Source organism: Peromyscus californicus, unplaced genomic scaffold (genome assembly GCF_007827085.1).
Source record: "Peromyscus californicus insignis strain IS unplaced genomic scaffold, ASM782708v3 Scaffold_2__1_contigs__length_46816999, whole genome shotgun sequence".
Lineage (NCBI taxonomy): Eukaryota > Metazoa > Chordata > Mammalia > Rodentia > Cricetidae > Peromyscus > Peromyscus californicus.
Window position 1 is genome coordinate 33,385,580 of NW_026294540.1, and position 27,424 is coordinate 33,413,003.

Here is a 27,424-nt window from a genome sequence, read left to right on the forward strand (position 1 = left end):
CTTTGAACCACTTTACTTAAATTTTCTGATTTGTAACCTGCTTTTCCTTGTTTGTTGGCATCTGTATAAAATGTACGAACTCCAGATATGGGTTTTTTCCTCACAATTTGAGGCAAGATTCAATCAGCTCTCTTTATAAGATCAATTCTATTGCTTTTGGGATATTTGCTGTTAATTTCTCCCAAAAAATTTCTACAAGCTTTTTGCCAAGCTTCATTTTCTATCCATAATTTTTCAATGTCCTCCTTAGTTAAAGGTACGACAATTTCTGCTGGGTCTATTCCTGCTAATTGACGAAGTCTCAATTTTCCTTTCCAAATCAAGTCAGAGATTTTTTTCCATATAAGTTTTTAATTTTTTATTTGGTAAAAATATCCATTCCAATATAATATCTTCCCTTTGCATTAATATTCCTGTTGGGGAATGCCTAGAAGGTAAAATAACCAAAATGCAATCCAGCTTTGGATCAATACGATCTACGTGCCCTTCATGTACTTTCTTTTCTACCAAGGCCAATTCTTTCTCAGCTTCAGGTGATAATTGTCTTGGACTATTTAAGTCCTTGTCACCGTCTAAGGTTTTAAACAAATTATTCAGTTCATCATTTTTTACCCCAACAATAGTTCTTAGATGAGAAATATCTCCAAATAATCTTTGAAAGTCATTAAGAGTCTGTAGTCGATCTCTCCTAATTTACACCTTTTGAGGTCTAATTTTTTGAAGTTCTTTTTTATATCCTAAATAATTAATAGAATCTCCTCTTTGTATCTTTTCAGGAGCAATTTGTAATCCCCAGCAAGGCAAAATTTTCTTTACTTCTTCAAACATAGTTTCTAAAGTATCTGCATTTGAGTCAGCTAATAAAATATCATCCATATAATGATAAATTATAGATTTAGGAAATTTTTTACATACCACTTCTAATGGCTCTTTTACAAAATATTGGCACAAAGTTGGGCTATTCAACATTCCCTGTGGGAGAACCCTCCATTGAAATCTTTTAACCGGTTGAGAATTATTATAAGTAGGCACTGTGAAAGCAAATCTTTCTCTGTCTTTTTCTTGTAAGGGTATTGAAAAGAAACAGTCTTTTAAATCAATAACTTGAGAGGCCATCCTTTTGGTAACAGAGTAGGCAAAGGAATTCCAGATTGTAAAGAGCCCATTGGCTGAATTACTTTGTTAATTGCTCTAAGGTCTGTTACCATTCTCTATTTACCAGATTTCTTTTTTATTTTTTATTTTTTTTTTTTTGGTTTTTCGAGACAGGGTTTCTCTGTGTAGCTTTGCGCCTTTCCTGGGACTCACTTGGTAGTCCAGGCTGGCCTTGAACTCACAGAGATCCACCTGGCTCTGCCTCCCGAGTGCTGGGATTAAAGGCGTGCGCCACCACCGCCCCAGATTTCTTTTTAATAACAAATACAGGAGAATTCCAAGGGCTGGTTGATTCTTCAATATGATGAGCATTTAACTGTTCTTCCACCAGCTCTTGTAAAGCCTGGAGTTTCTCTGTTGTTAAAGGCCATTGCTGAACCCATACAGGCTTGTCTGTTGACCATTTTAAAGGTAGAGCTGTTGGTGTTTTTGGAAAATTATCGGTTGTTGTGCCCTGTTCTTGTATGACATGGATGGCTGGTGAGCACTCATTAGAATAATATCTTTTAATATTTCTCTCAGAAACATGTACTAATTTATGATTTGTTTCTGAGATTGGAGGGATATTAATCTGAGTATTCCATTGTTGTAACAAGTCTCGACCCCACAGGTTCATAGCTATGTTAGCCATATATGGTTTTAATTTTCCTTTCTGTCCTTCTGGACCTATACATTCAAGCCATCTTGCACTTTGTTTCACTCGAGATAATGTCCCAGTTCCTAACAGTTGTATGTTTACCTCTTGAAGAGGCCAAGTTGGATGCCAAAATTCTGGTGCAATTATGGTAATATCCGCACCTGTGTCTACCAGACCAGACAACAAAACACCATTTATCTTTATTGTTAGTTTTGGTCTTTGTTCATTAATAGAAGTTTGCCAAAAAATTTTCTTTTATGTTTTTTCCTGAATTTCCTATTTTCTCTGTTTCATCATCTCGACTAACATGATTTATTCCAATAGACATTTGGTTATTTAGTTGCTTTGAGTAGGGGTTTCCTCTACAACTGCAGGAAAGGTTTGAATTGGATTTACTGTGGGGGCCTGCCTGAGGCCCCTCTAGGAGTTTCCTGAAGCTCGAGGCAGAGGATTACCCTGTCTGTCCCTTGTTGATCTACATTCCTTGGTCCAGTGTTTTCCCTTACCACACCTTCTGCATACTCCAGAAGGAAGGGGCATTCTGTTGCCAGTGTTCCTTGAAGAAACATTATTTCTAGGAATGACCTGTTTACAGTCCTTTTTCAAATGTCCTTGCTTTCCACATCCAAAACACCTAACATTTCTCAAACCTTTTGAAATTGCTTTTCCTACCCACATATCATCATGGTCATAAGCCTAACATTAACTGTGTCTCTAATCCAATCTTCCAAAGGTGCAGATCTTGCCTTTAACGGCCTGATTATTCTTTTGCATGCTGCATTTGCATTCTCAAAGGCCAAAGATTCAATTATTATCTGACTAGCCTCTGAATTCGGGACCATTTTCTGTACTGCTGAAGTCAATCTTTGTAAGAAATCTGTGAAAGATTCTTTTGGGCCCTGTATAACCTTTGTAAATGACTCAGTTTTTTTTCCTGGTTCTTCAACTCTGTCCCATGCATTCAAAGCTGCCGTTCGACATAGAACCAGGGTTTGGACATCATATGAACATTGTGTTTGTACTGAAACATATTGGCCTTCTCCAATAAGCTGATCCTGGCAGACTTGTATTCCACTATCCCTCCATTGTTTTTCTATATTTTTAGCCTCATTATTGAACCACATTTTCCACTGGAGATTTTGTCCGGGTTCAAGAACAGCCTGTGCCAAATCCCGCCAGTCCTTTGGTAGAATCCTATTACAAGTTGACCAGGTGTTTAACATTTGCTTTACATATGGGGAGTGCATGCCATAAGATGCTATTGCCTCCTTAAATCTTCGTAAGTCTAACATTTTAACTGGAACCCAAGTATTTTGTTCATTCTCTTCATCAGGTAGCTGCTGTATGGCTACCAGATAAATTAAGGGTGATTGTGTGAAAACTGGCTTTCTTTCTGTAACCTTATGATCCAATTTTGAAACAATTTCACTATTTATTTCTTCTGTCTGAATTTGAATTTCTCTATAATTCATTTTTACCGGTTTAACAGGTTTTTCTAAGACTGTTATCCTGGCACTTAAGTTGACTATCTTTTTAAATAGTAAAATGAGGATAAGAAAAGTAATAAACTGAATAATTCGATTAATATTAATCTTTTCATATAGTTGTTCCATTGTCAGAGTGCCTAAAATTTCAAACAAAGCCCAATTTTCTTCCAATGTACACATAAAGCCCATTTTTTTTAATGTAGAAAAAAATTCTCTTTTAAATATATATGTTAATTGACTTACCAAGTCTGGGTAGAACAGTAGAATCCCAGGGAATTTCAAAACAGCCACCTGGTGTTCGAGGTGTGAATCCAGAGCGAGAGAGAGAGAAAGAAAGAAAGCGTAGCCACTTGAGCCCAGTCAAGCCTTGGCTTTACAGGCAGGAGCCCTGTTTGGCAGGGCAGGCCTGAGTTGTTTGTAGCAGTTGCAAGTAGCTCCAGCTGCGTGTCAGTCAGGCCTGGGCCCAAGCTAGGGAGCCAGGCCGCCCAGGCCGGAAACCGGACCTGCCGCCAAGCCAAACCAAGCGGTTTTTAATGGATTCTTGTCACGTTGGGCGCCAAATGTAGATGTAACCAACCGTCTTATTAAATAAGAAACACAGAGCCAATGCAAAGAAGAAAGCCAAGAGGTCAGAGCTAACAGCTAAAACCTTACCCTTCCTCCTGCGGTGGTCCTACCTCTCCGAACCAGAGCTACTTCCTATGTTAAAGTCCTTATATAGAATTTCTGTTCTGCCTTCTCATTGGTTGTAAACCCAACCACATGACTGCCTCGTCACGGCCTGTCTGTATAGGCCTCCAGGTTTTCCATGATTGGTATTAAGATTAAAGGCATGTGTATCCAATAATGGCTGTATCCCTGAACACACAGAGACTTACCCAGCTCTGCCTACCAAGTGCTGGGATTACAAGCGTATGCCACCACTGCCCTGCTTTCCTATGACTTGCTAATAGCTCTGACCCCGGGCAACTTTATTTATTAACATACAAATAACATTTTAATACAAATAAAATATCACCATAGAGTGGATGTCTGCAGACAGCTACACTTCCCCTCCCATTACCAACTCTCCAACAACTAAGTCCCTGTTTTAAATCTTGAAAAAATGATTTATTCATTATTTATGTTTACATATGAGTCTGTGGGTATCACATGTATGCAGGAGTCCACAAGGTGTCAGGTCCCCTGGAACTGGAGGTCCAGGTGGTTGTGAGCCACCTGATGTGGGTGCTGGGAACAGGGACTGTGCAAGAGCAGCAAGTACTCCAAACTTCTGAGCCATCTTCCCAATGTCTCCTGCCCCCTTTTGAGACAGGATCTCACTATGTAGATAGACCTGGCTGCTCTTGAACTTGAGGAGCTCTGCCTGCCTCTGCTTCTTGGGTACTGGGATTAAAGGCATGAACCGCCACTCCCAGGGACATTCCCCCCCTTTTTCTGTTGTTCTTTTTATTTTTTTGTATGCATATGTGTTGTGTGTGCATGTGTGTGGAGGTCATGGGTTGATGTGGATAGTCTTCCTGAACATTCCTCACCTTATATGCAGTTAGCCTGAACCCAGGCTAACTAGCCAGCTTGCTCAGGGGATCTTCTGTCTCCCTTTGTGGGCTACCATGGCCACTTGGCATTTACTTGGGTGCTGGACATCCGAACTCAGATTTATATGGTGGTCACTTTAGCCTTCCTAAGCTTCTGCTTTACAGAGGAACCTGCTTCAGAGTCCTAGTGTCAAAGCAGCAGAGGGGAGCGCTGGCTCAGACAGCATTGGATACACTCAGAGCCAGCGGGCCTTCTGTGTCTGTGTGTTCTGTCCTCACCCCATCAGAATCCTGCTGCTCTAGAAAGCACCAGCCTGCCTTGGGAGAGAGAGACAGCCGGTTTGGTTTCAGCCTGGCATGCGGCTAAGTGGTGGCTTGCTGCAAGATGGGGTTTCTCTGATTAGGATTTGGAGGGCCAGTGTGATCACATCTGCTTTTGTAGCCCCATGTAGCCCCTCACACACAGACACCCATCTTCCCTAGCTTGACTTTTCCAAGTGACCCGGTTGCCTCCTGCTGCATATGGGAGCCTCATCTCCTTCCAAGAGGGCATTTGGTTGTCTGCTCTATGTTGGTTACAGGGACTGGATTTAGGTTTTCAGGTTGGCAGTAAGCATCTCTACTTGTCAAGTCTTCTTAAGGCCTGACCTTGAATTTTTGATATTCTGTCTCTACCTCCTACATGTCACACACCTAGCTTATGTGGTGCTGGGGATCCAAACCCAGGGCTTTATGCATGCCATGCAGATACTCTTTTGACCTGTGTGGTTCCAAAATCTGCAAAATGGCACGAAGGTACAACTCTACTAGCTTCCATATGTTGGCCTGGGTGTCATGGTTACAGACTGATGGAACCTTCATTGCTTGGCAGCGATGACAGGTGATGGGCAGAGGCTGTGTTCCTTCCAGCTGGTCCCTGCCATCAGGGAACACAGAGGTATGCCAGGGGGCATTAACTTGTGGGGTTTGGGGGATACATGGTAGCTGGACTGTCCACGTTAGGTAAGAAGTCTCAGTGGTTCAAGGCAGACGTTCTGGTCTGCTAGAGTTCCTGGTACTTGGCCTGCCCAGTAGCTTTCACAGCATCCAGGCCAGTCAACCTGCACAGTGGGTAGACAGCTTGCCTAGCATGCACGAAACCCAGGGTTCCGTCCCCAGTGCCGCATACGCCAGCTACAGTGTGCCCATCTGTAATCCCAGTACTTGGGAGATGGAGGCAGGAGGATCATCTTCTGTTGTAGAGCAGTTACTAGATTTCTTCTTATTTCTTTCTTTATTTTGTATGCGGTGCTGAGGGTCAAACTTGGGGTCTCATGCATGTTTGGTAAGTACTCAAACCCTGAGCTATATCCCAGCCCTGTTTTTCATTTTTAGGTCTCACTATGTAACCCAGGCTAGCCTGGAACCCACAGTCCCCCTATCTGTGCCTCTAGAGGGTGGGTCCACATTGAGAATATAGGAGTGATTTGCCTTCACTTTCAGAAGCTCTGATGTGGAGCCTGGTATGTGAGGGGGTGTGATGTGAGTGCCCTCCTGTTCATGCCACCAGATGACAAAGAACGGGAATTGGCTTGACAGGGACTGGGTTGTGGCCGCCACCTCACCTCCCTTTCTCCCTCTCTTGCAGATGAGCAAGGTATGGAATGACCTGAAGCCGAAGCTGAGCTGCCTCTTTGCTGGACCTCACAGCGTGTTGACGCCACCGCGCTCCCCGCAGGAGGACGGCGTGTGTCCTCACTAGTGGCAAGGCCCACAACACGGCTCCCTGTGGCCTCACTAAAACCTCTTTGCAAACAGTGTGTCCCTGGCTGATTCCCTCCAGGCAGCAGCCACTGCTCTGAGCTGCCTGTGGGCTGTGCAGGTGGTCTTTGTGTCTCCCTGCTCCTGGGCAGGAGGTCTATGTGCCCCCAGCCTGCCCCATGGCCTGTTGATGGGGTCGGTGATGGGAAGTTAGGGTGCTTCAGAATGGATTGCGCCCAATGCCCACAGTGCTGAGGGCCTTTTGTAGCCAGCAAGTGGTGTCTAGGGGAGTGTAGAAGGGTCACTGAGTGCTGGGAGAGCCTAGGGGTTAGCCTAGCAGCAAAGAAGTGGGAGGGCTGCCCTGCCCTGTGGCCTGCCCTGTGGCCTGCCCTGTGGCCTGGCAAAGAGCTGGATGGTCTCTGAGGGTGGGACCTTGTCTGCAGACTAGGGCCTGTAGACATTCTGGGAGGTGTATTAGAGGCCAGGCGGGAAGTATGAGTGCGAAGTGGTTTGTTTGGTGCTTTGGAGGACATGTTTCACTCCAGTGCTGTCTATGGATCCCTGGTCCAAGGCTTCTCAAGGTCCACAGTGGATGAGGGCTCTGGGTCCTTTCTTGTGTTGGGTGTTGGAGGGTGAGAATGAGGAGGGGTTGTGGAGGAGCACTGGAGATGGGCATCCCTGTTGGGTGCCCAGGCCTCAGGGTCAAGAGTGTGGACCGCTTCCCACTAGCTGTCAAGCAGCAGGTTCCACCTAGATGTGAACTGCTTCCCTACCAGCCCACTCTCCCGCCCCGGCCCACTCTCCCGCCCCGGTCCATGCTTTTAGTGTTCTAGGGCCCAAGCCTGGCAGTAGAACCTGCCTTTTCTGTGGGTGCCTGACCCCAAACTTGAGGTTCCATCCCCAGGGTGCAAGGGAACCAAGAGTCCCTGTGGCATCCTGCTGCCCAAGCCTGTATGCCACACCACAGCCATGCTTTAGGCAGCCAGAAAGATGGGAAGCACAACTATCGACAGATCTCCCGCCTGCTCGTCCCTTCTCCTGGGCCGAGTGGGGGCCAGCCTCAGCTTTATCTGGACAGTCCAGGGCCAGCACAACAGGAGTGAAGGGAACAGCCTTTTTGGGTGCTTCCTACTCAGTGTTAGCCTGAAGAGGGTAGGCAGGGACAGCAGGGCTCTGGGACACTGCTGTGGGGACTCTGGGCTGAGGGAGTCAGGAGGCTGGTGCTGTGGGATTCGGCGGGATCGATGAAGCACTTTATGGACTGGGGGAATCAGTTACTGCCACACCCAATAAACTGGAAGTGTTTACAGATGGTTTCCATGCTGCTGTTTCTCTGACAGATCCCTATGAACACGGCCACATGGGTCTTGGAAACTGGAATCTTAAGTTTGGGGTGGGCAGTTGCCCCTAGTCTGGTGGTCCCAGTGGAGCAGTTTCCTAGATATAGAAGCATTGCTTCCTCCTGGAGGGAGGCTCCTTAGGCTCAGAAAATCTGTGAAATTTATGAGTTTCAGAAATCTGAAAAGCACATGGGTCACAAGGTCCCTCCCGGCAGTGGTGCCCACAGTGGCAATTGCTAATGGGAGTCGATGCTGACCCGTTGAGCCCCCTGCACAGTGTGGAACTCCAGGGCTGTGGCTCACACTCCTGTAAGTAACTGTTAAGCTCACTGGCTCCCTAGGTCAGGTTCTGCAGGGTTTCTGTTTGTTTGTTTGTTTTGTTTTTTGGTGCCAGATCAGTTGCTGTGATAAATTCCTAACAAAAGCAGCAAAGCTGCTCATACAGCCTGTCACTTTGGAGGAGTCGGGGATCATAGTGTGAAAGTTTGAGCCACGTGCGCACACTGCATCCAGAGTTAAGTAGAAAGTTGATCAAAGCATGCGTGCCAGTGCTCCGTCTGCTTTCCCCACCCTCATATGTTCAGGGCCCCCTTCCTAGGGAATCATGCCACTCATGGTGGGCAGATCTTCCTACTTGAGTTAACAAATCAAGATAATCCCCCAGACATGTCCAGTCTAACCTAGACAGTCCCTCGCTGAGATGCTCTTTCCCAGGTGATTCTAAATTACGTCAAGTTGACAGTTTAAACTGACATAAGGGATGGAGAGATGATGGCTCAGCAGGTAAGAGCACTTGCTGTTCTTCAGAGGACCCGAGTTCGATTCCCAGCACCCACATCAGGCTCACAATGTCCTGTAACTTCGGCTCCAGTGGAATCACCATCTCTGACTCCATGGTACCTGTACTCACATGAACAGCACTCCCACCCCATGCACTTATTTAAATGATGAATCCAAGAGAAGGCTGCAATTATGCCCTTCTCTCAGCACTTAACATCTGGACCCCTTTAGGTTTAGGGAGTTTCAGCTAACAATGTATTTGGCTTTTGAGTATGATACAGTGTGTACATTTTATTGTAAATTACATGTATATGTATGCGGGAATGTGCTCATGGGTGCTGGTGCCTACAGAAGCCAGAAGGTGTCAGCTCCTCTGAAGGTAGAGTTACAGGTGATTATGAGCTGCCCGTCGTGGGTGCTGGGAACTGAAATCTGATCTTCTGCAAGAGCAGTACTGCTGAACTTTGGGTCCAGCTTTCCTGTTGGATTTCCTTAAAAGGCTCCCTCTTTCTGAGGGAGAAATGGTTTTCTTTGAAGCAGGCAGGAATAGTTAGGATGTGGTGTGAAATGTCACAGCATGCTTTCAAGATCCACTGAAAACCAATGGCATCTGTGAGGTTCCTGGTCCAAGATGTAGCCCAGGAATTCCTGGCTGCTCCCCCATTAGGGGAGTGTCTGCTGCACTACAACTATTGTGACAACAGAGGAAATGCAGCCAGTGACCTGGTTGGGAACTCCCCCACCAGGCAGTTAGTCTCAGGTTTTGCAGGCTCTTCTCTGATTGGTTATCGTTATCTGGTTTGCCTACAACCTCAGCCTATCAGGCCTCACTTGGGTCTATATAAACCCCTGGATACAGCCTTTCTGTCAGTTCAGCCCCTGGCTGGAGTCCAGGTCCTGGTTTGCAGTCCAGCGTCTGGAGAGGAATACTTATCTTTCTCGGAGACACCGTTCCTCTGCCTCCTGAGACCCACGTCTCTAGCTTCTCTGTGGCACCCTGCTCTCCAGTTTTCCTCCCGATGCCTGCTCTTGCCTGGCATCCTGCCCACACCAAGCATTTCAAAGCTTTCCATTCAGATTGTTGCTCCTGCATTAAAAAAAAAAGTCCTCACCGCATCCTTTGGTGTCCGTCCACCCTGTCTGAGGTAGTGTGACAGGACAGACTCAGCTGTCTCAGTGCCTGGCGGGATCTCGGTTTCCTTCCTCTCCTGTACCACTCACTCTTCTTGATGCTGTCATCACATAGCAGCTTAGGGGAGCAAGCAAGTCTATTTTGACTCATGGGTCAATCGAGGGGATACAGTCCATCATGGCAGATAAGGCACAGTGGCAAGAGTATGAGGTGGCTGGTCACTTCAGGAAGCAGAGAGCAGACAGGAAGTGGGGTCTACTGGTTGTTGGATGTTTTTTTTACTCTTTGACTCTTTTGGGGGCCTGCCACCCAGCTCCCAAATAAATATACATGGAGACTTATGATTACTTATAAATGCCCAGCCTTAGCTTGGCTTATTTCTAGCCAGCTTTTCTTTTCTGCCTGCCAGCCCCACCTATCCTTTCTCCTGCCTTGCTATTGGCCGTTCAGCTCTTTATTAGACCATCAGGTGTTTTAGATAGGCATAGTAACACAGCTTCACAGAGTTAAACAAATGCAACATAAACAAATGCAACACATCTTTGCATCACTAAAACAAATGTTCCATAGCATAAACAAATGTAACACATCTTAATATTCTATACCTACCTATAAAACCTTAAGGCCCATCCCACATCTCTCTGGCCCCCAGTGACTCAGTTTCCCCATCGGTGCTCTGCCTCCTAAAGATGCCACAACCTTCCAAAACAAGACCAGTAGGTGGAGATGAAGTATTCAAGCATCTACCAGTGACATTTCACATCCAACCTCAACACCTTGCAAACAGAAAATACCAGTCCCTCTTTGTGGTGCCCTTGGACTGACCGCTGTGGCTGTGCAGCCACCTGAGTGTGGCCAGAACTGGCCAGACCCCTGTGTTAGAATTCATCCACCTCACGCAGTGAGTAGTTGAGGATGGTGTCGTGATCCTGGAACTTGAAGTACCCACAGAACTTCTTCTTCTGAAGCAGGAGTGGGAACCAGTAGCTGTCATCGGGCCACATGTCAGCAAAGGGGATCTGGTCCAGTTGGAACCACTGAGGGCGCATTTCTGTTGCAGGGTAGGGGGATGGGGAGGAGGAAGAGCATTGATACTGAACATGGCTTTCAGCCAACCCGAGAGGGATTACCCCCTGAATCTGTGTGAACACCTGTTTGGAGACTTTTGATTTGTTTGAGACACGGTCTCACTACGTAGTAGCCCTGGCTGGCCTTGAATGCAGGGATCTGCTGTGTATCTGAGTATGTCTGTGTGAATGAACGCCACATGTGTGGATGTCAGAGGAGGCCAGAGAGGAGCTGGAGTTATAACTAGTCATCGGCTGCCCACTGTGGGTGCTGGAGACTGAACTTGGGTCCTCTGGGAAGACCAGTAAGTGCTCTAAACTGTTGAGATCCCTCTCTAGCTGTTTGGACTGTTGTGGTTGTTACTTGTTTTATATTATTTTTGACTGCATATATGCATGTATATCTGTGTGTGGGTGTAAGCATATGCATGCAAGTGCCCATAGAGGCCACAGGCTTTGTATCCCCCTAAAGCTAGTGTTAGTTGTGAGCCACCTGGTGTGGATGCTGGGAACCAGATTTGGGTTCTCTGGAAGAGCAATATGTGATCTTAACTGCTGAACCAGCTATCCAGTCTCACTCTTCTTTAAACATTTTGTAAAATGATTTTATATGTATGGGTGTTTTGCCTGTATACCATGTGCATGAAGTGCCTGCAGAGGCCAGAAGAGGGGATGGGATCCCCTGGAACTGGAGTTACCGGTACTGGGAAAAGCAAGTGGTCCTCTGTGAGAGCAGCAAGTGCTCTTAACTTCTGGGCCATCTTTCCATCCCTTGGATTTTTTTTTTTAAACTAAGTGTCCATATTGTAGCTGAGGCTGGTCTGGAATAAGTAGCAATCCTCCTGCCTTAGCTTCCTGATTGGTTTACAGGGTGTAGTGCCACCATGACTGCTTTATTTTCATTAATACAGGCACTTTCTTTGGAGCTCTGGCTGGCTTGGAATTCAGTGTGGAGCCCAGGCTGGTCCTGAATTCATGGCAGGTTTGCCTCAACTTTCTTGGTGCTGCAATTATGAATGTGTGCCACTATACCTGGCTCATTAAGAAAGGAGCCTGGTCTAATTTTATATCTCATCCTCATGACCATCTCTTGGTTTTTTTTTTTTGGTTTTTCGAGACAGGGTTTCTCTGTGTAGCTTTGCGCCTCCCAGGCTGGCCTCGAACTCACAGAGATCCGCCTGCCTCTGCCTCCGGAGTGCTGGGATTAAAGGCGTGCGCCACCACCGCCCGGCCATCTCTTGGTTTTAACAGCCTCATGTAGCTCAGGCTGGTGTAGGATCCATTCTGTAGCCCAATATGTCCTCAGATTCAGTCTTTCTGCCTCGGCCTCCCAGACGCTGTGATTATGGACCTGCATCACCACACCTGGTTACTCTCTTGTTTGTTTACTAAGAGCTCATCTCTTGTGTTGGGATTACAGACATGCAACACCACACCTGGTTCACTGCTGAGGGTGGAGCTCAGGTCCTTAGGCTTGCTAGTCAGGCATCCTGCCAACTGAGCCACACTCCAGCTCTTTCATTATTACTATTTTTTCTTCTTCCTCCTCCCTCCTCTTCCTTCTTCTGAGACAGGGTCTCACAATGTGGATCATGCTGGCTTTGAACTCACAGAGATACCCCTGTCTCTTCCTCTTGTGTGTTGGGATAAAAAAGCATGTACTAATATGTGTGGCTGATTTCCATACTTTGTGAAATAAAGAAATGGGCTTACAACGTAGCGGTGGCACACGCCTGAGTTTGAGGCCGGCCTGGTCTACAGAGCCAGTTCCAGGGCAGCCAGGGATACACACAGAAACCCTGTCTCAAAAAGGGGAGCGGGGAGAATGGGGCTCATATCTGGGCTACAAAGCTGCTTTGCCTGATTGCCTTGGTTCTGAGGACAAGCAAAGAAGAAGAATGTGGGCAGGCTTGGGGCCCACACTTGGCAAGAGCTGATTCCTTTCTCCAAGGCTAGGTGCACCTCCCTGGCCATGGTGGGAAGAAGGGAGCAGGGCCCAAGGCTCACCGTCACTCTCTGTGGGTGTCCCATGTACGTGGTCAGTAGAAAAGATATGCACGTCCATCAGCTCAGGGGACCCCACAAACTCAAATGAGATGTGGCCCACCTTGTGCAGGGCATCCACGGTTAGACCACTCTCTTCCTCCAGCTCCCTGCAGCAGAGATGGGTAAGGGAGATGTGGCATTAGCTCGTGAGCATGGCACCCATGCTGACAAGGGCCAGGGCCGTGGGAGTGTAGCCTCAGGACCTGTGGGCCGCATGTTCTAGGAGGATATCATGCAGAGGCGTTGCTACATCCAATTTAGGAACTCAACATAAATTCAGGCATGGCATTGCACGCCTATTGTACCAGCATTGAGGAGGCTGAAGCAGGAACGTTTGGGGTTTGAGGCCAATCTGGACTACATAATTAAAGGCCAACTGGCATATGCAGAAAGACTCTTTAAAAAAAATTTTAAAGTTGGACATGGTGGTATATGCCTTTAATCCCAGCATTCTGGAGGTAAAGGCAGGTGGAGTTCAAAGCCTGCCTGGTCTACATAGCATCTGTGGGTCTCAGGGGTGTTTCTTCCTCTCCAGGTCTTCATCCCCTGCCAGGCTGGCTCTGTGGTCGGACCTCCCTTTTCCTCACCTCTTAGCCCCATCCTCAATGGTCTCTCCTTCCTGGACTTTGCCCCCGAAGCCATTCCAGCGGCCAGCACCAAAGCCCCTCTTCTTCATGCCCAGGAGAACTCGCTGAGGCTGCAGCACCAGCACCAGGGTGTAGAGCCTGGAGGTACTCATGGTCTCCTGGGTCCTGCGAAGAGGGTCAGAAAATGAGGTCTGTTTGGCTTGTGGTCTGTTAGAGTGTGCATCAAATGTGTGTGGTAGTGAATGGTGGCCAGGTGGGAGGGAGATTCATGTTAGAAGAAGTGGAAAGTGAGGCTGGCTGGTAATTCCCCAGCCACAATGTAAATTCCCTGTGGGTTCCAGGGCAGGTGATGGGTACAAATGTGCCTTTGAGCCCTCCTCTCCCCATTTTTTTTTCCAGTGCAGGGAATGGAACTCAAAACTTTGAGCATGCTAGGCTAGTGCTCTACTGCTGAGCAGTACCCCAGCCCCTCACTGGGGGATTCTAGGCAGGGGCTCTAACACTGAGCCACACCCCAGCCCCTCACTGGGGATTCTAGGCTGGTACTCTACACACTGAGCCATCTTTCCAGTCCCCTGGGCCAACTTTTTATTGCTCTATCGTTTTCTTGGTCTCAACTGGCTAAAGCAGTATCCACTGAGCTCTACCACTGGGACCCTCCTAAGAGGTTATAAGGGTGTATAAGGGACCTAAATGAGGGCTAGAGAAATGCCATTGGTTAAGAGCATTTGCTTCTCTTGCAGAGCACTGGGATTCCATTCTTTGTATCCACATGATGGCTCATAATATTCTAACTCCAGTTCTGATGGCCTCTTCTGGCACCAGGCACAAACATAGTGCACAGATATAAATGCAAGCAAAATGCCTATACTCATACAATATAAGTTAACTTAAAAAAAAAAAAAAGTGGCGGTGGTGGTGCATGCCTTTAATCCCAGCACTCTGGAGGTAGGAGGCAGAGGCAAGCGGATCTGTGAGATCAAGGCCAGCCTGGTCTATAGAATGAGTTTCAGGACAGCCAGGGATACACAGAGAAACTGTCTCAAAAACAAAACTTAAAAAGAAACGAAGAAAGAAAAGGATGCTTGGTCCTGGTGATGAGGGTGGTCAGCAGAAGAAGTGGGCTTAGCATTGGCCTGTGTCCTTGTCCCGACACTGACTTGCCCATGCCAGAGGTCCTGGCTTTCCAACTCTGCAAAGTCAGCCATCTTTCATAAGCAACAGCTATATATAGCTGTTTTTCCATATCCACAGGTGACTGGTACCAGGTTACTGCCCCCTTGCCATGGATACCAGAATCGAAGCATAGTGAAATCACTTCCAGGGAAATGGCATATTTGTATATATAACTTACACACATGCTCTAGCCCACTTTAAATGTGACACAAACACAGTATAAATAGTTTTCATGTAGTAAGGACAGATGTCCACATGTTCAGTCTATGAGTGATTTGTTTTGCAAGTATTTTAAATAAGACAGAGTCATGCCATGTAGTCCAGTCTGGACTTAAACTCACAATCTTCCTGCCGCAACAACCTGAGTGCCAAAGCGATTCCACTAAAGTCAGGAACAAGACAAGGCTGTCCACTCTCCCCATATTTATTCAATATAGTACTTGAAGTTCTAGCTAGAGCAATAAGACAACAAAAGGAGATCAAAGGGATACAAATTGGAAAGGAAGAAGTCAAACTTTCACTATTTGCAGATGATATGATAGTATACATAAGTGACCCCAAAAATTCTACCAGGGAACTCCTACAGCTGATAAACTCCTTCAGTAAAGTGACAGGATACAAGATCAACTCAAAAAAATCAGTAGCCCTCCTATACACAAATGATAAAAGGGCTGAGAAAGAAGTCAGAGAAGCATCACCCTTTACAATAGCCACAAATAATATAAAATACCTTGGGATAACACTAACTAAACAAGTGAAGGACCTTTTTGATAAGAACTTTAAATCTCTAAAGAAAGAAATCATATCAGAAAATGGAAGGATCTCCCATGCTCATGGATAGGTAGGATTAACATAGTAAAAATGGCAATCTTACCAAAAGCAATCTACAGATTCAATGCAATCCCCAGTCAAAATCCCAACACAATTCTTCACAGACTTGGAAAGAAAAATACTCAACTTCATATGGAAAAACAAAAGACCCAGGACAGCTAAAAGAATCCTGTATGATAAAGCAACCTCTGGAGGTATCACCATCCCTGACCTCAAACTCTACTATAGAGCTATAGTAATAAAAATAGCTTGGTACTGGTATAAAAACCGACATACGGACCAATGGAATCGAATTGAAGACCCTGACATTAATCCACGCACATATGAACACCTGATTTTTGACAAGCCAAAACTATACAATGGAAAAAAGAAAGTATCTTCAACAAATGGTGCTGGCATAACTGGATGTCAATATGTAAAAGATTACAAATAGATCCATATCTGTCACCATGCACAAAACTCAAGTCCAAGTGGATAAAAGAACTCAACATAAATCCAGTTACACTAAACTTAATAGAAGAGAAAATAGGAAGTACTCTTGAACACACTGGCACTGGAGATCACTTCCTAAATATAACACCAACAGCACAGACACTGAGCACAACAATTAATAAATGGGACCTCTTGAAACTGAGAAACTTTTGCAGGGCAAAAGACATGGTCAATAAGACAAAAAGACAGCCTACAAAATGGGAAAAGATCTTCACCAACCCCACATATGACAGAGGATTGATCTCCAAAGTATATAAAGAACTCAAGAAACTAGACATCAAAATACTGAACAATCCAATTAAAAAATGGGCTAAAGAACTAAACAAGGAATTCACAAAAGAAGAATCACAAATGGCTGAAAGACATTTAAGGAATTGCTCAACATCCTTAATCATCAGAGAAATGCAAATCAAAACGACTCTGAGATACCACCTTACACCTGTCAGAATGGCTATGATCAAAAACACTAATGGCAGTCAATGTTGGAGAGGATGTGGAGCAAAGGGAACACTCCTCAACTGTTGGTGGGAATGCAAACTTGTACAACCACTGTGGAAATCAGTATGGTGGTTTCTCAGAAAATTGGGAATCGAACTACCTCAAGACCCAGCCATACCACTCTTGGGCATATACCCAAGGAATGCTCAATCATACCACAAAGATACATGCTCAACTATGTTCATAGCAGCACTATTTGTAATAGCCAGAACCTGGAAACAACCTAGATGCCCGTCAACTGAAGAATGGATTAAGAAAATGTGGTACATACACACAATGGAGGACTACTCAGCAGAGAAAAACAATGACAGCATGAAATTTGCAGGCAAATGGATGGAGCTAGAAAATATCATCCTGAGTGAGGTAACCCAAACCCAGAAGGATAAACATGGTATGTACTCACTCATAAGTGGATTCTAGATATAAAGCAAAGAACAATCAGAGTGCAACCCACAGAATCATGGAGGATATATATATATATATATATATATAAACCCTAGGATGACTGTGGCTTTTAACAAGTTTTGGTTTTACTCAATTACTGAGCCTCAATGAAACATTTCACTATTAAGATAAGAATTTATACTGTATTAAGCTGATAATAGAAAAATAAATTAATTAATTAAAAAAAAAAACCCGAGTGCTGGAATGTACCAGCATGCCCAGCTACCTGTCTCAGTGAAGTTGCTGTGAGGATGTAGACTGGAATCCAGTAGAATGTGTTTGGCTATGGCTGTTGATTGACATTGTTTCAAACATAGACTCACACACTGTTTTCCCCTCTGCAAATGGAAATATCTTATCTCACAGTTTTGGGGTTTATTAAGTAGGATCGTTCTAACAGACAAGGTTAATTGGGGTTGGAGAATATTTTTGATTTGCTGGTTGAATTGGTTTAATACTGAGCCCACAGGTATAGATGGCTGATTAGCTTTGTGTGCATGATGTGTGGACATACGCATCTATGTGTCCCTGCCTGTGTGTGGAGGTCACAGTTGACAATGGGTGCCTTCCTCAATTGCTCTCCACCTTGTAATTTTTTTCATATTTAAAAAGATTTATGCATATGAGAATTTGTCTGCCTGTATGTCTGTGCACCATGTGCATTTAGTGCCCAATGTAGGTCAGAAGAGGGTATTGGCTCCCCTGGAACTGGAGTTACAAATGGTTGTGAGCCACCTTGTGGGTCTGGGAACTTTACTGTGGCACTCTGCAGGAGCAGCCAGTGCTCTTTCCAGCCCATACCTTATTTTCTTTTTTTTTTTTTGGTTTTTCAAGACAGGGTTTCTCTGTGTAGCTTTGCGCCTTTCCTGGAACTCGCTTTGGAGACCAGGCTGGCCTCGAACTCACAGAGATCTGCCTGCCTCTGCCTCCCGAGTGCTGGGATTAAAGGCGTGCGCCACCACCGCCCGGCTAGAATTTTTTTTTTTTTTTTGGTTTTTCGAGACAGGGTTTCTCTGTGTAGCTTTGTGCCTTTTCCTGGAACTCACTTGGTAGCCCAGGCTGGCCTCCATACCTTATCTTTAAAAAAGATTTTACTTTTATATGTGTGTGTGTCTTTGTATGCACAATTTTGTGTGGCTACCCATGGAGACCAGAAGAGGATGTTGGATCTTCTGAAGCTGCAGTTACAGGCAGTTGCAAGCATCTTACATGGGTGCTGGAAATCACACTCAGGACCTATGCAAGAGAGTGCTCTTAACCGGAGCCATCTCCCTAGCTCCATCCACTTTTTTTTTTTTTTTTTTTGAGACAGGGTCTGTCACTGGAACCTGTAGCTCATGGAGTCAGTAAGACTAGCTGATCAGACTGCTCCAAGGATCAAGCTGTCTCTGCCTCCCAGCACTGGGGTTATAGGTGCAAACCACATTAGCTATTTATGTGGGTTCTGGGGCTTGATAACTCCTCATGCATGTGAAGCAAGCATTTCACAGGCATCTATCACCTCAGCTCCAATTAGCCTTGTTTTCAAAAGCTGCTCCATTTAGTAAGCTGTGTAAGACTTACTTTCACATTTCCTGAGGAGAAAACTGATGCTCAGGGTCTAAATTTGCAACGGGCTCAAATGGCAGAGCCTATAAGGAAACTAGGGTGTCCTGGATGTCAGTCTAGTGCTCCCTTAGCTTAGGTAGCTGTAACATGGTAAACTGGATGCGTCTCAGGGAGCTTTGAAATGCTAGGGGCTGGGGTGCTGACAACCATCTGGTCTGAATTGAGGTCAAGGGTTGCAGGTGTTGGAGGCAATGCACATGGAGTGCAGAGCTCAGACCTGCCTGAAGTGGGCACTCTGCAAATGCTGTTCCCTAGCCTCCCCTTCCAGGGCCTATACCTGGTACAGCCTTTGCAACCTGGCTGCAAACTGCCCCTGCCCCAGCCTCAGGTTCCAGGTCCCCTTTCTCTTTCATTTCTGTTACTTACTGTACTTCCCCTGGTCTCCCCGACCTCTTCAGTTCTGCCTACCCAGCACCCCGGTCTTCCTGGCTGGCTTGAAGCAGCTCCCAGTCCTTCTGCCCTCTCCCCTCCCCAGATCCCCCCCGGCACCCCAGCACCCCCGATCTCCCGCGTCTCTCCCGCACTCGGCTCCCACGCACAGCGAACCATCCATACCTTCGCGCCCCAGCTACAGCTTCCCGGGGCGGGGCCTCAGGCTGGTAGCAAGGGCGGGACTTCCGGCGGCGGGAGGAAACCGACCCCAAGCACCCATGGCTTGGTGAGTGTAGTTATGTCGTCGGCCTGCACTAGAAGGGTTCTTGCTGCATGTGTGCGTGGAGTGGACGGCGGTAGTTGGGAGCGCAGTGTCTCGGGCCGCATAGGGGCTCTGGCAGCCTCTGTCCCGGGATACTGGACGCGTGTGCACGATGTTTATTCATGTACAGGCGTGAGTGAGTGAGTGGAAATAAGTGTGTGGGCTGGGGACATGGCTCAGCGGTTAAAGCTGTGCATGCATGAGGACTGGAGTTCAGATGCCCAGAACCCACAGAATGCTGGCCTTGTGTGCTAACCAAATACGACGCCAGTGCTAGGAAGGCAGAGACAGGGGCCCCTGGAGCAAGCAGGCTAGCTATAGTGGCTGGTTGGCGACCTTACCTCAATATGTAAGGTAGAGAGCAAGCTAGGAAGACATCCCATGTCAAGTTTGGGTTCCAGTACGCACGCAGACACACGTGCACACACATGCATACATACCGCACATACATATGCAAAAAAAAAATAGGTTGAACTAAGACCTCCTACCTGCCTCTTTGTAATTGTAATGTTCACTGGCTAACTCCTTTCTTGCCACCAGGTACCCGAAGCTGGTAGGCGTTCCCCTTAAGGTTCAGAGATTCCACACTGCTGCGTGTCGCTACAAAGGCCGGACGGGCGCTGAGCACCTGTGGCTGATGCGCCATCTAAAGGACCCGTTTGTGAAAGCCGCAAAAGCGGAGAGTTACCGCTGCCGCAGCGCCTTCAAGCTCCTGGAGTTGAATGAGAAGCATCACATCCTGCGGCCCGGCCTCCGGGTGCTAGACTGCGGGGCGGCTCCGGGAGCCTGGAGTCAGGTGGCAGTGCAGGGAGTCAACGCCACAGGCGCAGGTGAGGCCTGCATGTCACTACCAGGAATGACAGTAGCTCTTTACTCAGAGACGTTGTTTGAGCAGCTTTCTAAGTTGACTTGAGGTGATGGTTATAGAAATGGGACACAGGCTGGGGACCGAGCTCAGCTGCTAAGTTAAACAGGTGTGCTGGCACAGGCCTATGATCCTAACTTTTGGGAGTTGGAGGCAGGAGGATTAAAAAGTCAAGATCCTCCCTGCTACCTAGTGCATTTGCAGTCCAGCACAGGAGATCCCATCTCTCAGAAGAAAAGGACAAGGGTTGTGGGGAGGGGGAGATGGGATGGAGGTGATGCTGTGGAGGTGTCTTTTCAGCAGTGGTTCTCAACATGTGGGGCTCGACCCCTTTGGGGTTACATATCAGATATTTACATTACTCTTCATAACAGTAGCAAAATCACAGTTATGAGGTAGCAATGAGATAATTTTATAGTTGGGGGTCACCACAACATGAGGAACTGTGTTAAAGGGTCGCAGCTTAGTGGATAAAAGGTGCTGGCTGCTAAGCCGGATGGCGTGAGTTCTCTCCCCAAGACCTACATCGTGAAGAAGAGAATTGACATTCGAAAGTTGTTCTTTGGCCTCCACAAGTGTGCCACTGGCATGTGTCCCCTTGCATACAACCACACACACACACACACACACACACACACACACACACACACACACACAAAACTAAACAGTAACATCATCTGAGTTTGCTTAGGGGAGGGTTTCTTTCAGCTTACATGAAGGGAAGTCAGAGGCAGGAACCGAAGCAGAGATTATAGGGGCACTGCGTGCACTAGCTTGCTCCTCCAGGCTTGCTCAGCCTGTTTTCTTATGGACTCAGGACCACCGCCCTGGGGTGGCACTGCTCACAGTGGGCTGGGTCCCTCCCACGTCAATCAAGAGAAATGCCCTATAGGCCAGTGGGAGGCATTTTCTCAATTGAGGTTCTTCTTCCTAGGTGACTCTAGCTTGTGTCAGGCTAACTTAACCAGGACGAATAGGATATTGACCCTTTCAAAATGAAAGGGAAAGCCAGAAGTTATAATAAAAAGGAAAATGTATTTTTTTCCCCAGAGGGACATGTTGACAGGTGTGCTGGCTAGTTTTATGTCAACTTGACAGAAGCTAAAGTCATCTGAGAAGAGGGAACCTCAGTTGAGAGAATGCCCCCATAAGCTCAGACTCTGCAGCATTTTTTTTTCCCTGAGACAGGGTTTCTCTTTGTATTTTTGGTGGGTCTTGCTTTGTTGACAAGGATGGCCTTGAATTTACAGAGATCACCTGCCTCTGCCTCCAGAGTGTTGGGATTAAAGGTGTGCACCACCACCACCACCACCCAGCCCCTAGGGCATTTTCTTAAGTAGCGATCAATGGGGGAGGGTGCAGCCCATGGTGGGTGGGGCCATCCCTGGACTGGTGGTCCTGGGTGCTATACAAAAGCAGGTGAGCAAGCCGTGAGGAGCAAGTCAGTGAGCAGCACCTTCCACGGTCTCTGCATCAGCTCCTGCCTCCAGGGTCCTGCCCTGCTTGAGTTCCTGTTCTGGCTTCTTTCAGTGATAGACAGTGATGTGGAAGTTTAAGCCAAATAAACCCTTTCCTCCCCAACTTGGTTTTTGGTTATGGTGTTTCATCACATCAACATAAAACCTAAGACAAGCAGGATTTAGGGATCAGACAGTTAAGGTGTCCCTGTGGTTCCCAAATTGTCCTCTCAAAGCCTGAGAGTCTTGGAGGTCCCACTGGGGCTGCCACCTCCAGGACCTCAGGAAAGGCCTGCCTGGGGCTGTGGACCCCTCACCATTGGGCCGTGATAAGCTGTAGTGTGTTTATTTTATAGGGACCTAACAATATTCTCTATGTGAAGTGCTGCCCAAATAGGAAAAAAACAGTCACCTCTGTGACATTGTGTTGGCTGTGGTGGCCATACCTGTGACCCTCGTACTCTGGAGGCTGAGGCAGGAGAACCAGGAATTCCAGGCCTGAGTCACACGGTTCTCAAAGAACCAAAAACCTAAAAGGAAGGGCTGGAGAGAGCATTGCTCTTGCAGAGGACTCAAATTTGGTTCCCAGTTCACAACCTCCTCAACTCCAGTTCCAGGCCTTGGACTGTACGGGCACCTGCACTTGATTGTACATCCACACATGCAAACACACACATATAAATAAACAATACATCTAAAAACCCAAACAAAATGGCAGAGCCTGGTCCCACAGGCTTTTGATTCTAGTACTCTGGAGGCAGAGGCAGCAGTTCAGAGCTTAAGGCCAGCCTGGGCTACCTAGTGAGCTTCCCAATTTAGAACCAAAACAGACAAAAATAAAATAAAAAGATGCTTGGAAGCAGAATCCTAGAGAAGAGGAGCCTGGGGTACTGAACTGTCAGCAAAGTGGGCTTTGGTCCCTTGCCTGTGGTTCTACCTCTGCTTGACATCCAGGGTGGTCGGGACACCATTTCCTTACAAGTCTCAGCTTCCCCAGCTGTCCCAAGGGGAGTAGAGGACACCCTGTCCCACACAACGTGTCTTTAATTTTTTCAACTTTGAGAGATAGGATCTCACTCCATAGCCCAAATTGGCCTTGAACTTATGACTATCCTCCTGCCTCAGGCTCCCTAATGGGATTGTAGGCCTCTGCCATCACATCTGCCTCATGTGCAGGTCTCTTATGCATATACATGCATGTTAGCTGGTTTTCTTGGTCCTGGTGCCTTCCTTTATTTTGTGGCTTGTATTTTGGTGGGGAGATTCATGGTGTAATAATGCATTCTGTTGCTTTTATAGATGCCAGCTCTCCTGTGGGCTACGTGCTTGGGGTCGATCTTCTTCACATATTCCCTCTGGAAGGAGCAACTTTTCTATGCCCTGCTGATGTGACTGACCCCAGAACTTGCCAAAGAATTCTCGAACTGCTTCCCAGAAGGAGAGCGGATGTGATTCTGAGTGACATGGCACCCAACGCCACCGGGATCCGAGACCTCGATCACGACAGGCTCATCAGCTTGTGCCTTACCCTTGTGGACATGGCCGCGGACATCCTGCATCCCGGGGGGACGCTGCTGTGTAAAACCTGGGCTGGAAGTAAAAGCCACCTGCTACAGAAGAGACTGACCCTGGAATTCCAGAACACAAGGGTCGTGAAGCCGGAGGCCAGCAGGAAGGAGTCTTCAGAGGTGTACTTCTTAGCCACGCAGTACCGGGCAGGGAAGGGCTCCACGGAGCAGTGAGCCTGCCCTGCCCTGCCCTGCCCTTCTGGGCGTGCTTTCCTGAGAGCGGCTGCGATCTGAGCTGCATTGTGGATATGAACAGCATATCCCCAGGCACCTCCGGGTTTTAAAGAGATGGAAGATGTATTTGAGTGCTGTGGGATGGTCTGTATGGCAAATGTGTTGCTCTGATTGGTCAATAAATAAAACACTGATTGGCCAGTGGCCAGGCAGGAAGTATAGGCGGGACTAACAGAGAGGAGAATTGAGAGAACAGGAAGGTGGGAGGAGACACTGCCAGCCGCTGCCATGACAAGCAGCATGTGAAGATGCCAGTAAGCCACGAGCCATGTGGCAAGGTATAGATTTATAGAAATGGATTAATTTAAGATGTAAGAACTAGATAGCTAGAAGCCTGAGCCATTAGGCCAAACAGTTTAAATAATATAAGCGTCTGTATGTTTATTTTATAAGTGGGCTGTCGGAATGCCGGGGTTTGGCGGGACCCGGATAGAAAACTCTCCAGCTACATTCGAGGGTTGTGAAAAATGATAAAAACGGGGCCACCACGATGGCTCAGTGAGGAATGGGGCTTGCTGCTGAACCTGATGCCCTGAGTGCAATCTCCAGGACCCCTGTAGTGGAAGGCGAGAACCACCTCCTGAAAGCTGTCCTCTGACCCCCACGTGCACTCGCACACACGTGCACACAGTATGAGCAGATGTATCGGGATGACTGGTTCTTGTCAGTTTGACACAAACCTCGCTGTATCTGGGAAGAAAGAATCCAGCTGAGGAATTGCCTCCATCAGATTGGCCGGTGGGCGAGTCTGAGACATTTTCTTGATTAATGATTGGTGTGGGAGGGTCCAGCCCGGTGGGAGCTACCCTTGGGCAGGTAGTGTATGAGAAAGGAGGGTGAGCAAGCCGTGAGGAACAAGCCAGTAAGCAGCACTCCTCCATGGCCTCTGCTTCAGTTACTGCCTCCAGGTTTCCACCTTGAGAACCTGCTTTGACTTTCTTCAGTGATAGATGAAGATTGGGATGAGTGAGCCCAATAAACCCTTTCCTCCCAACGTCGCCTCCTAAGTGCTGGAAAGAAAACAGAAACAGTCTTGATTTTATCTTTCTGGCTTGTTTGTTTTTGAGATTGGGTTTCACTATGTAGCCCAGGCTGCCCTTGAGCTCACAATCCTCTCAAGTGCTGGGACGGACGAGAGTACACTGCCACACCTGGTTCATGTGTGAAGAGAAAGTTATGAGGAAGATAGATGGAGAGTGAAAGATATAAAAGGAGGGGGAAATAAGCCGGGCGGTGGTGGCGCACGCCTTTAATCCCGGCACTCGGGAGGCAGAGGCAGGAGGATCTCTGAATTTGAGACTAGCCTGGTCTACAGAGTGGGACAGTTCCAGGAGAGCCAGGGATACACAGAGAAACTCTGTCTCAAAAAACAACAAAACAACAACAACAAAAAAACAACCCCTGCCCCCCAAACTTGGAGGGGCTGGAGAGGTAGCTCTGAGGCTAAGAGCTATTCCTCCAGAGGACCCAGGTTCAATTCTCAGCACTTACATGACAGCTCACAACCATCAGTAACTCCAATCCCAGGGGATCTGATGCCCTCTTCTGGCTTCCATGGGCACTATACTAATGTTCACAGACATACAATCCAGCAAAACACCCACACACATAAATTAGAAACAAAAACAAACATCACGGACAGAACTACATCTTTATAAGACCCCGAGAGAGGATGTGACAGTTGTGTCCACACCACTGCCAGCTGTAAAAGCTTCTGCACTAACCACAGTGGCCTGTTGGGCAATCCAGGGAAGTGCTCCACACTGGCCTGGGTAAAAATGGCTGCCAGGGTTCACAAAGCCTTTTCATGGCCGAAAGTCTGGCCCGGGGTGTTTGAAACAGGACGTTGGAAGGCAGACTCACTGGCACCAAACAGCTGCAGTTGTCATGCAGCTTCCTCAGTGGGTCTGTGGGGGTGACGGAGGAGGGCTCCTAAACCAAAGCGCTGACGTGGCTTTCGCCTCAAAGGGGATAAGACACAGTTTATTCTGGAGCCCAATCTGAATGACTGTGGCTCAGGAAGACACATTTAGGTCACTCCAAATCCTACGTTCCAGCATCATAGTAGTTTTAAGTTTTTATAGCAACAGAAGAAAGTTCTAGGTCAAAGCACTTTTGTTTGTTTGTTTGTTTTTAATTTTATGTAAATTGGTGTTTGGCCTGCATGTATATATCTGTGTGAGGGTGTTGGGTCCCGGGACTGAAGTTATAGACAGTTGTGAGCTGCTATGTGGGTGCTGGGAATTGAACCTAGGTCCTCTAGAAGAGCAGTCAGTGCTCTTAACCGCTGAGCCATCTTTCCAGCCCCAGAGCACTTTTTTTTGTTTGTTTGTTTTGGTTTTTTTGAGACAGTGTTTCTATGTGTCACTCTGGCTGTCCTAAAACTCCCTCTGTAGACCAGGCTGGCCTTGAACTCAGAGATCCACCTGTCCCTGTCCCCTGAGTGCTGGGATTAAAGGCATGCACCACCACTCAGCAGTCAAGGCACCTTTTAAACACACTGGAAACATTAAGTAGACAGTTACAGCCAGGCAGAGAAATCTCAGCTGTATGCCTCAGATGTTATCTGATGACATTTAGCCTTTTAGTTGGTGGATTTTAAAGGCTGTTAAGTTAATGCAGCCCAAAGGTTTTATCTGTTACTCACAGGATGTTAGGTCAGGCACAGAGGTGGGCAAGGAATGGCTATTTACTGAGGCTGAACAGTCAGAGATAAGTTTTAATTAGGCCCCAGACCTGCCACCTCCCAACCTCCCGGCAAACACTGGAGCTCTAATCAGTCAATCGGCACTGCAGAAGGTTCAGTTGAAGATACAATTGCTTTTTGGAAACTTTCTTATAAAAAGATACACTGGCCCGACACTGGTGACAGAGCGAGATCCAGGACAGGCACCAAAACTACACAGAGAAGCCCTGTCTCTAAATAAATAAATAAATAAATAAATAAATAAATAAATAAATAAATAAAACACTGTTAAGCCTGGTATGGTGGTGCATGCCTTTAATCCCAGCACTCAGCAAAGTTCCGGGATAGTCAGGGCTAAAGAGAAACCCCCATCCTGAAAAATAAAAAAAGCAAACCAGGAAAAGACACACTGCACTGGTGTCAGGGACGCACTGTTTATACTGTTGTCTAGAAGGTTCCATCATCAAGGATGGGAAAAATGTTGTCATCAGTTAGGGTTGATCTGCCTTGCCCTCCGTGCTGCTCAGGGACGAGCCCCATTTCTCTTCTGGCATGCAGCGCCTTGGGGTAGCTCAGTTTGGATTTCCGGACACAGGAAAAAGCACAAGACTATAGTAGTTCAAGACAACACTGTAGAGTGGGCTGTGCGTGTTATCACACACCTGTAATACAAGTGATGTGGGAGGCCAAGGCAGAAGGACCAAGAGTTCAAGGCCAGGCTGGGTAACTTAACAAGACCCTGTGGAATTAAAAAAAAGTGCTGGGAATGTACCTTAGTGGTAGAGTTCTAGCCTAGCAAACAAAAACGAAACAAAAACCCCAGGCTAGGCATAGTGGCCATTAATTCCAGCTCTAGTGAGGCAGAGGCAGGAGGATCTCTGTGAATTTGAGGCCAGTCTGGTCTACAGAGGGTGTTCCAGGACAGTCAGGGTGAGACCATCTTGAAAAAAAGCAAAACCAACCAAACAACAACAAAACCCAAATCCCACCCAAACGAACAGAACACCTGTAGTCAGACTTTTCCTGTTCCTCCTGCCAGCTCCCAAATAACCACTCAGAGTTTATATTAATTACAAAAGCTCAGTCAATAGCTTAGGCTTGTTTCTAACTATCTCTCTTTTTTTTGGTTTTTCGAGACAGGGTTTCTCTGTGTAGCTTTGCGCCTTTCCTGGGACTCACTTGGTAGCCCAGGCTGGCCTCGAACTCACAGAGATCTACCTGGCTCTGCCTCCCGAGTGCTGGGATTAAAGGCGTGCACCACCACCGCCCGGCTCTAACTATCTCTTACAACTTAAATTTTTATTTTTATTTAAATTTTTATTAATTTACTTTCTGCCTTGTGGCTTTATTACTTTTATTCTA

The 27,424-nt window shown here is 46.9% G+C and overlaps 3 protein-coding genes across 9 annotated transcripts in view; 2 read left to right on the top strand and 1 right to left on the bottom strand.

The window, feature by feature from the left end:
- Snx8 (sorting nexin 8) overlaps window positions 1-7,866 on the top strand; it is a 61,066-nt gene extending 53,200 nt beyond the window's left edge. For both annotated transcript variants that reach the window (XM_052754224.1, XM_052754225.1), the window contains one exon: window positions 6,445-7,866. In XM_052754224.1, coding sequence (XP_052610184.1) covers window positions 6,445-6,558 — 114 coding nt within the window. In that variant the 3' untranslated portion in view covers window positions 6,559-7,866. The remainder of the gene's footprint in view (window positions 1-6,444) is intronic.
- Nudt1 (nudix hydrolase 1) lies at window positions 1,317-19,853 on the bottom strand. Of its 4 annotated transcripts, none has more exons than XM_052754227.1 (4): window positions 19,741-19,853; window positions 13,510-13,674; window positions 12,884-13,029; window positions 10,405-10,860 (listed from the first exon to the last, which is right to left on the bottom strand). In XM_052754227.1, exons 2-4 carry the CDS (start codon window positions 13,659-13,661, stop codon window positions 10,688-10,690), a joined length of 471 nt encoding a protein of 156 aa, XP_052610187.1. In that variant the 5' UTR covers window positions 13,662-13,674; window positions 19,741-19,853; the 3' UTR covers window positions 10,405-10,687. The 4 variants fall into 4 exon arrangements, with proteins under 4 accessions (XP_052610186.1, XP_052610187.1, XP_052610188.1 ...); XM_052754228.1 differs by lacking the exon at window positions 19,741-19,853 and adding an exon at window positions 19,114-19,207; XM_052754229.1 differs by lacking the exon at window positions 19,741-19,853 and adding an exon at window positions 18,925-19,033.
- Mrm2 (mitochondrial rRNA methyltransferase 2) lies at window positions 19,116-23,515 on the top strand. 3 transcript variants are annotated; one of them, XM_052754233.1, is made up of 3 exons: window positions 19,116-19,216; window positions 19,793-20,082; window positions 22,874-23,515. In XM_052754233.1, exons 1-3 carry the CDS (start codon window positions 19,209-19,211, stop codon window positions 23,314-23,316), a joined length of 741 nt encoding a protein of 246 aa, XP_052610193.1. In that variant the 5' UTR covers window positions 19,116-19,208; the 3' UTR covers window positions 23,317-23,515. The 3 variants fall into 3 exon arrangements, with proteins under 3 accessions (XP_052610193.1, XP_052610191.1, XP_052610192.1); XM_052754231.1 differs by lacking the exon at window positions 19,116-19,216 and adding an exon at window positions 19,265-19,384; XM_052754232.1 differs by lacking the exon at window positions 19,116-19,216 and adding an exon at window positions 19,280-19,388.
- Window positions 23,516-27,424: the final 3,909 nt, after the last annotated feature.

Bases quoted from the DNA above. Each gene is read 5' to 3' on its own strand.
- Nudt1 (XM_052754226.1), bottom strand. From the start codon at position 3,468: ATGGGCTTTATGTGTACATTGGAAGAAAATTGGGCTTTGTTTGAAATT.
- Mrm2 (XM_052754231.1), top strand. From the start codon at position 19,365: ATGTTTATTCATGTACAGGC. The intron at 19,385-19,792 runs GTGAGTGAGTGA...TCTTGCCACCAG, and splicing joins ATGTTTATTCATGTACAGGC to GTACCCGAAGCTGGTAGGCG. The intron at 20,083-22,873 runs GTGAGGCCTGCA...TTGCTTTTATAG, and splicing joins AGTCAACGCCACAGGCGCAG to ATGCCAGCTCTCCTGTGGGC.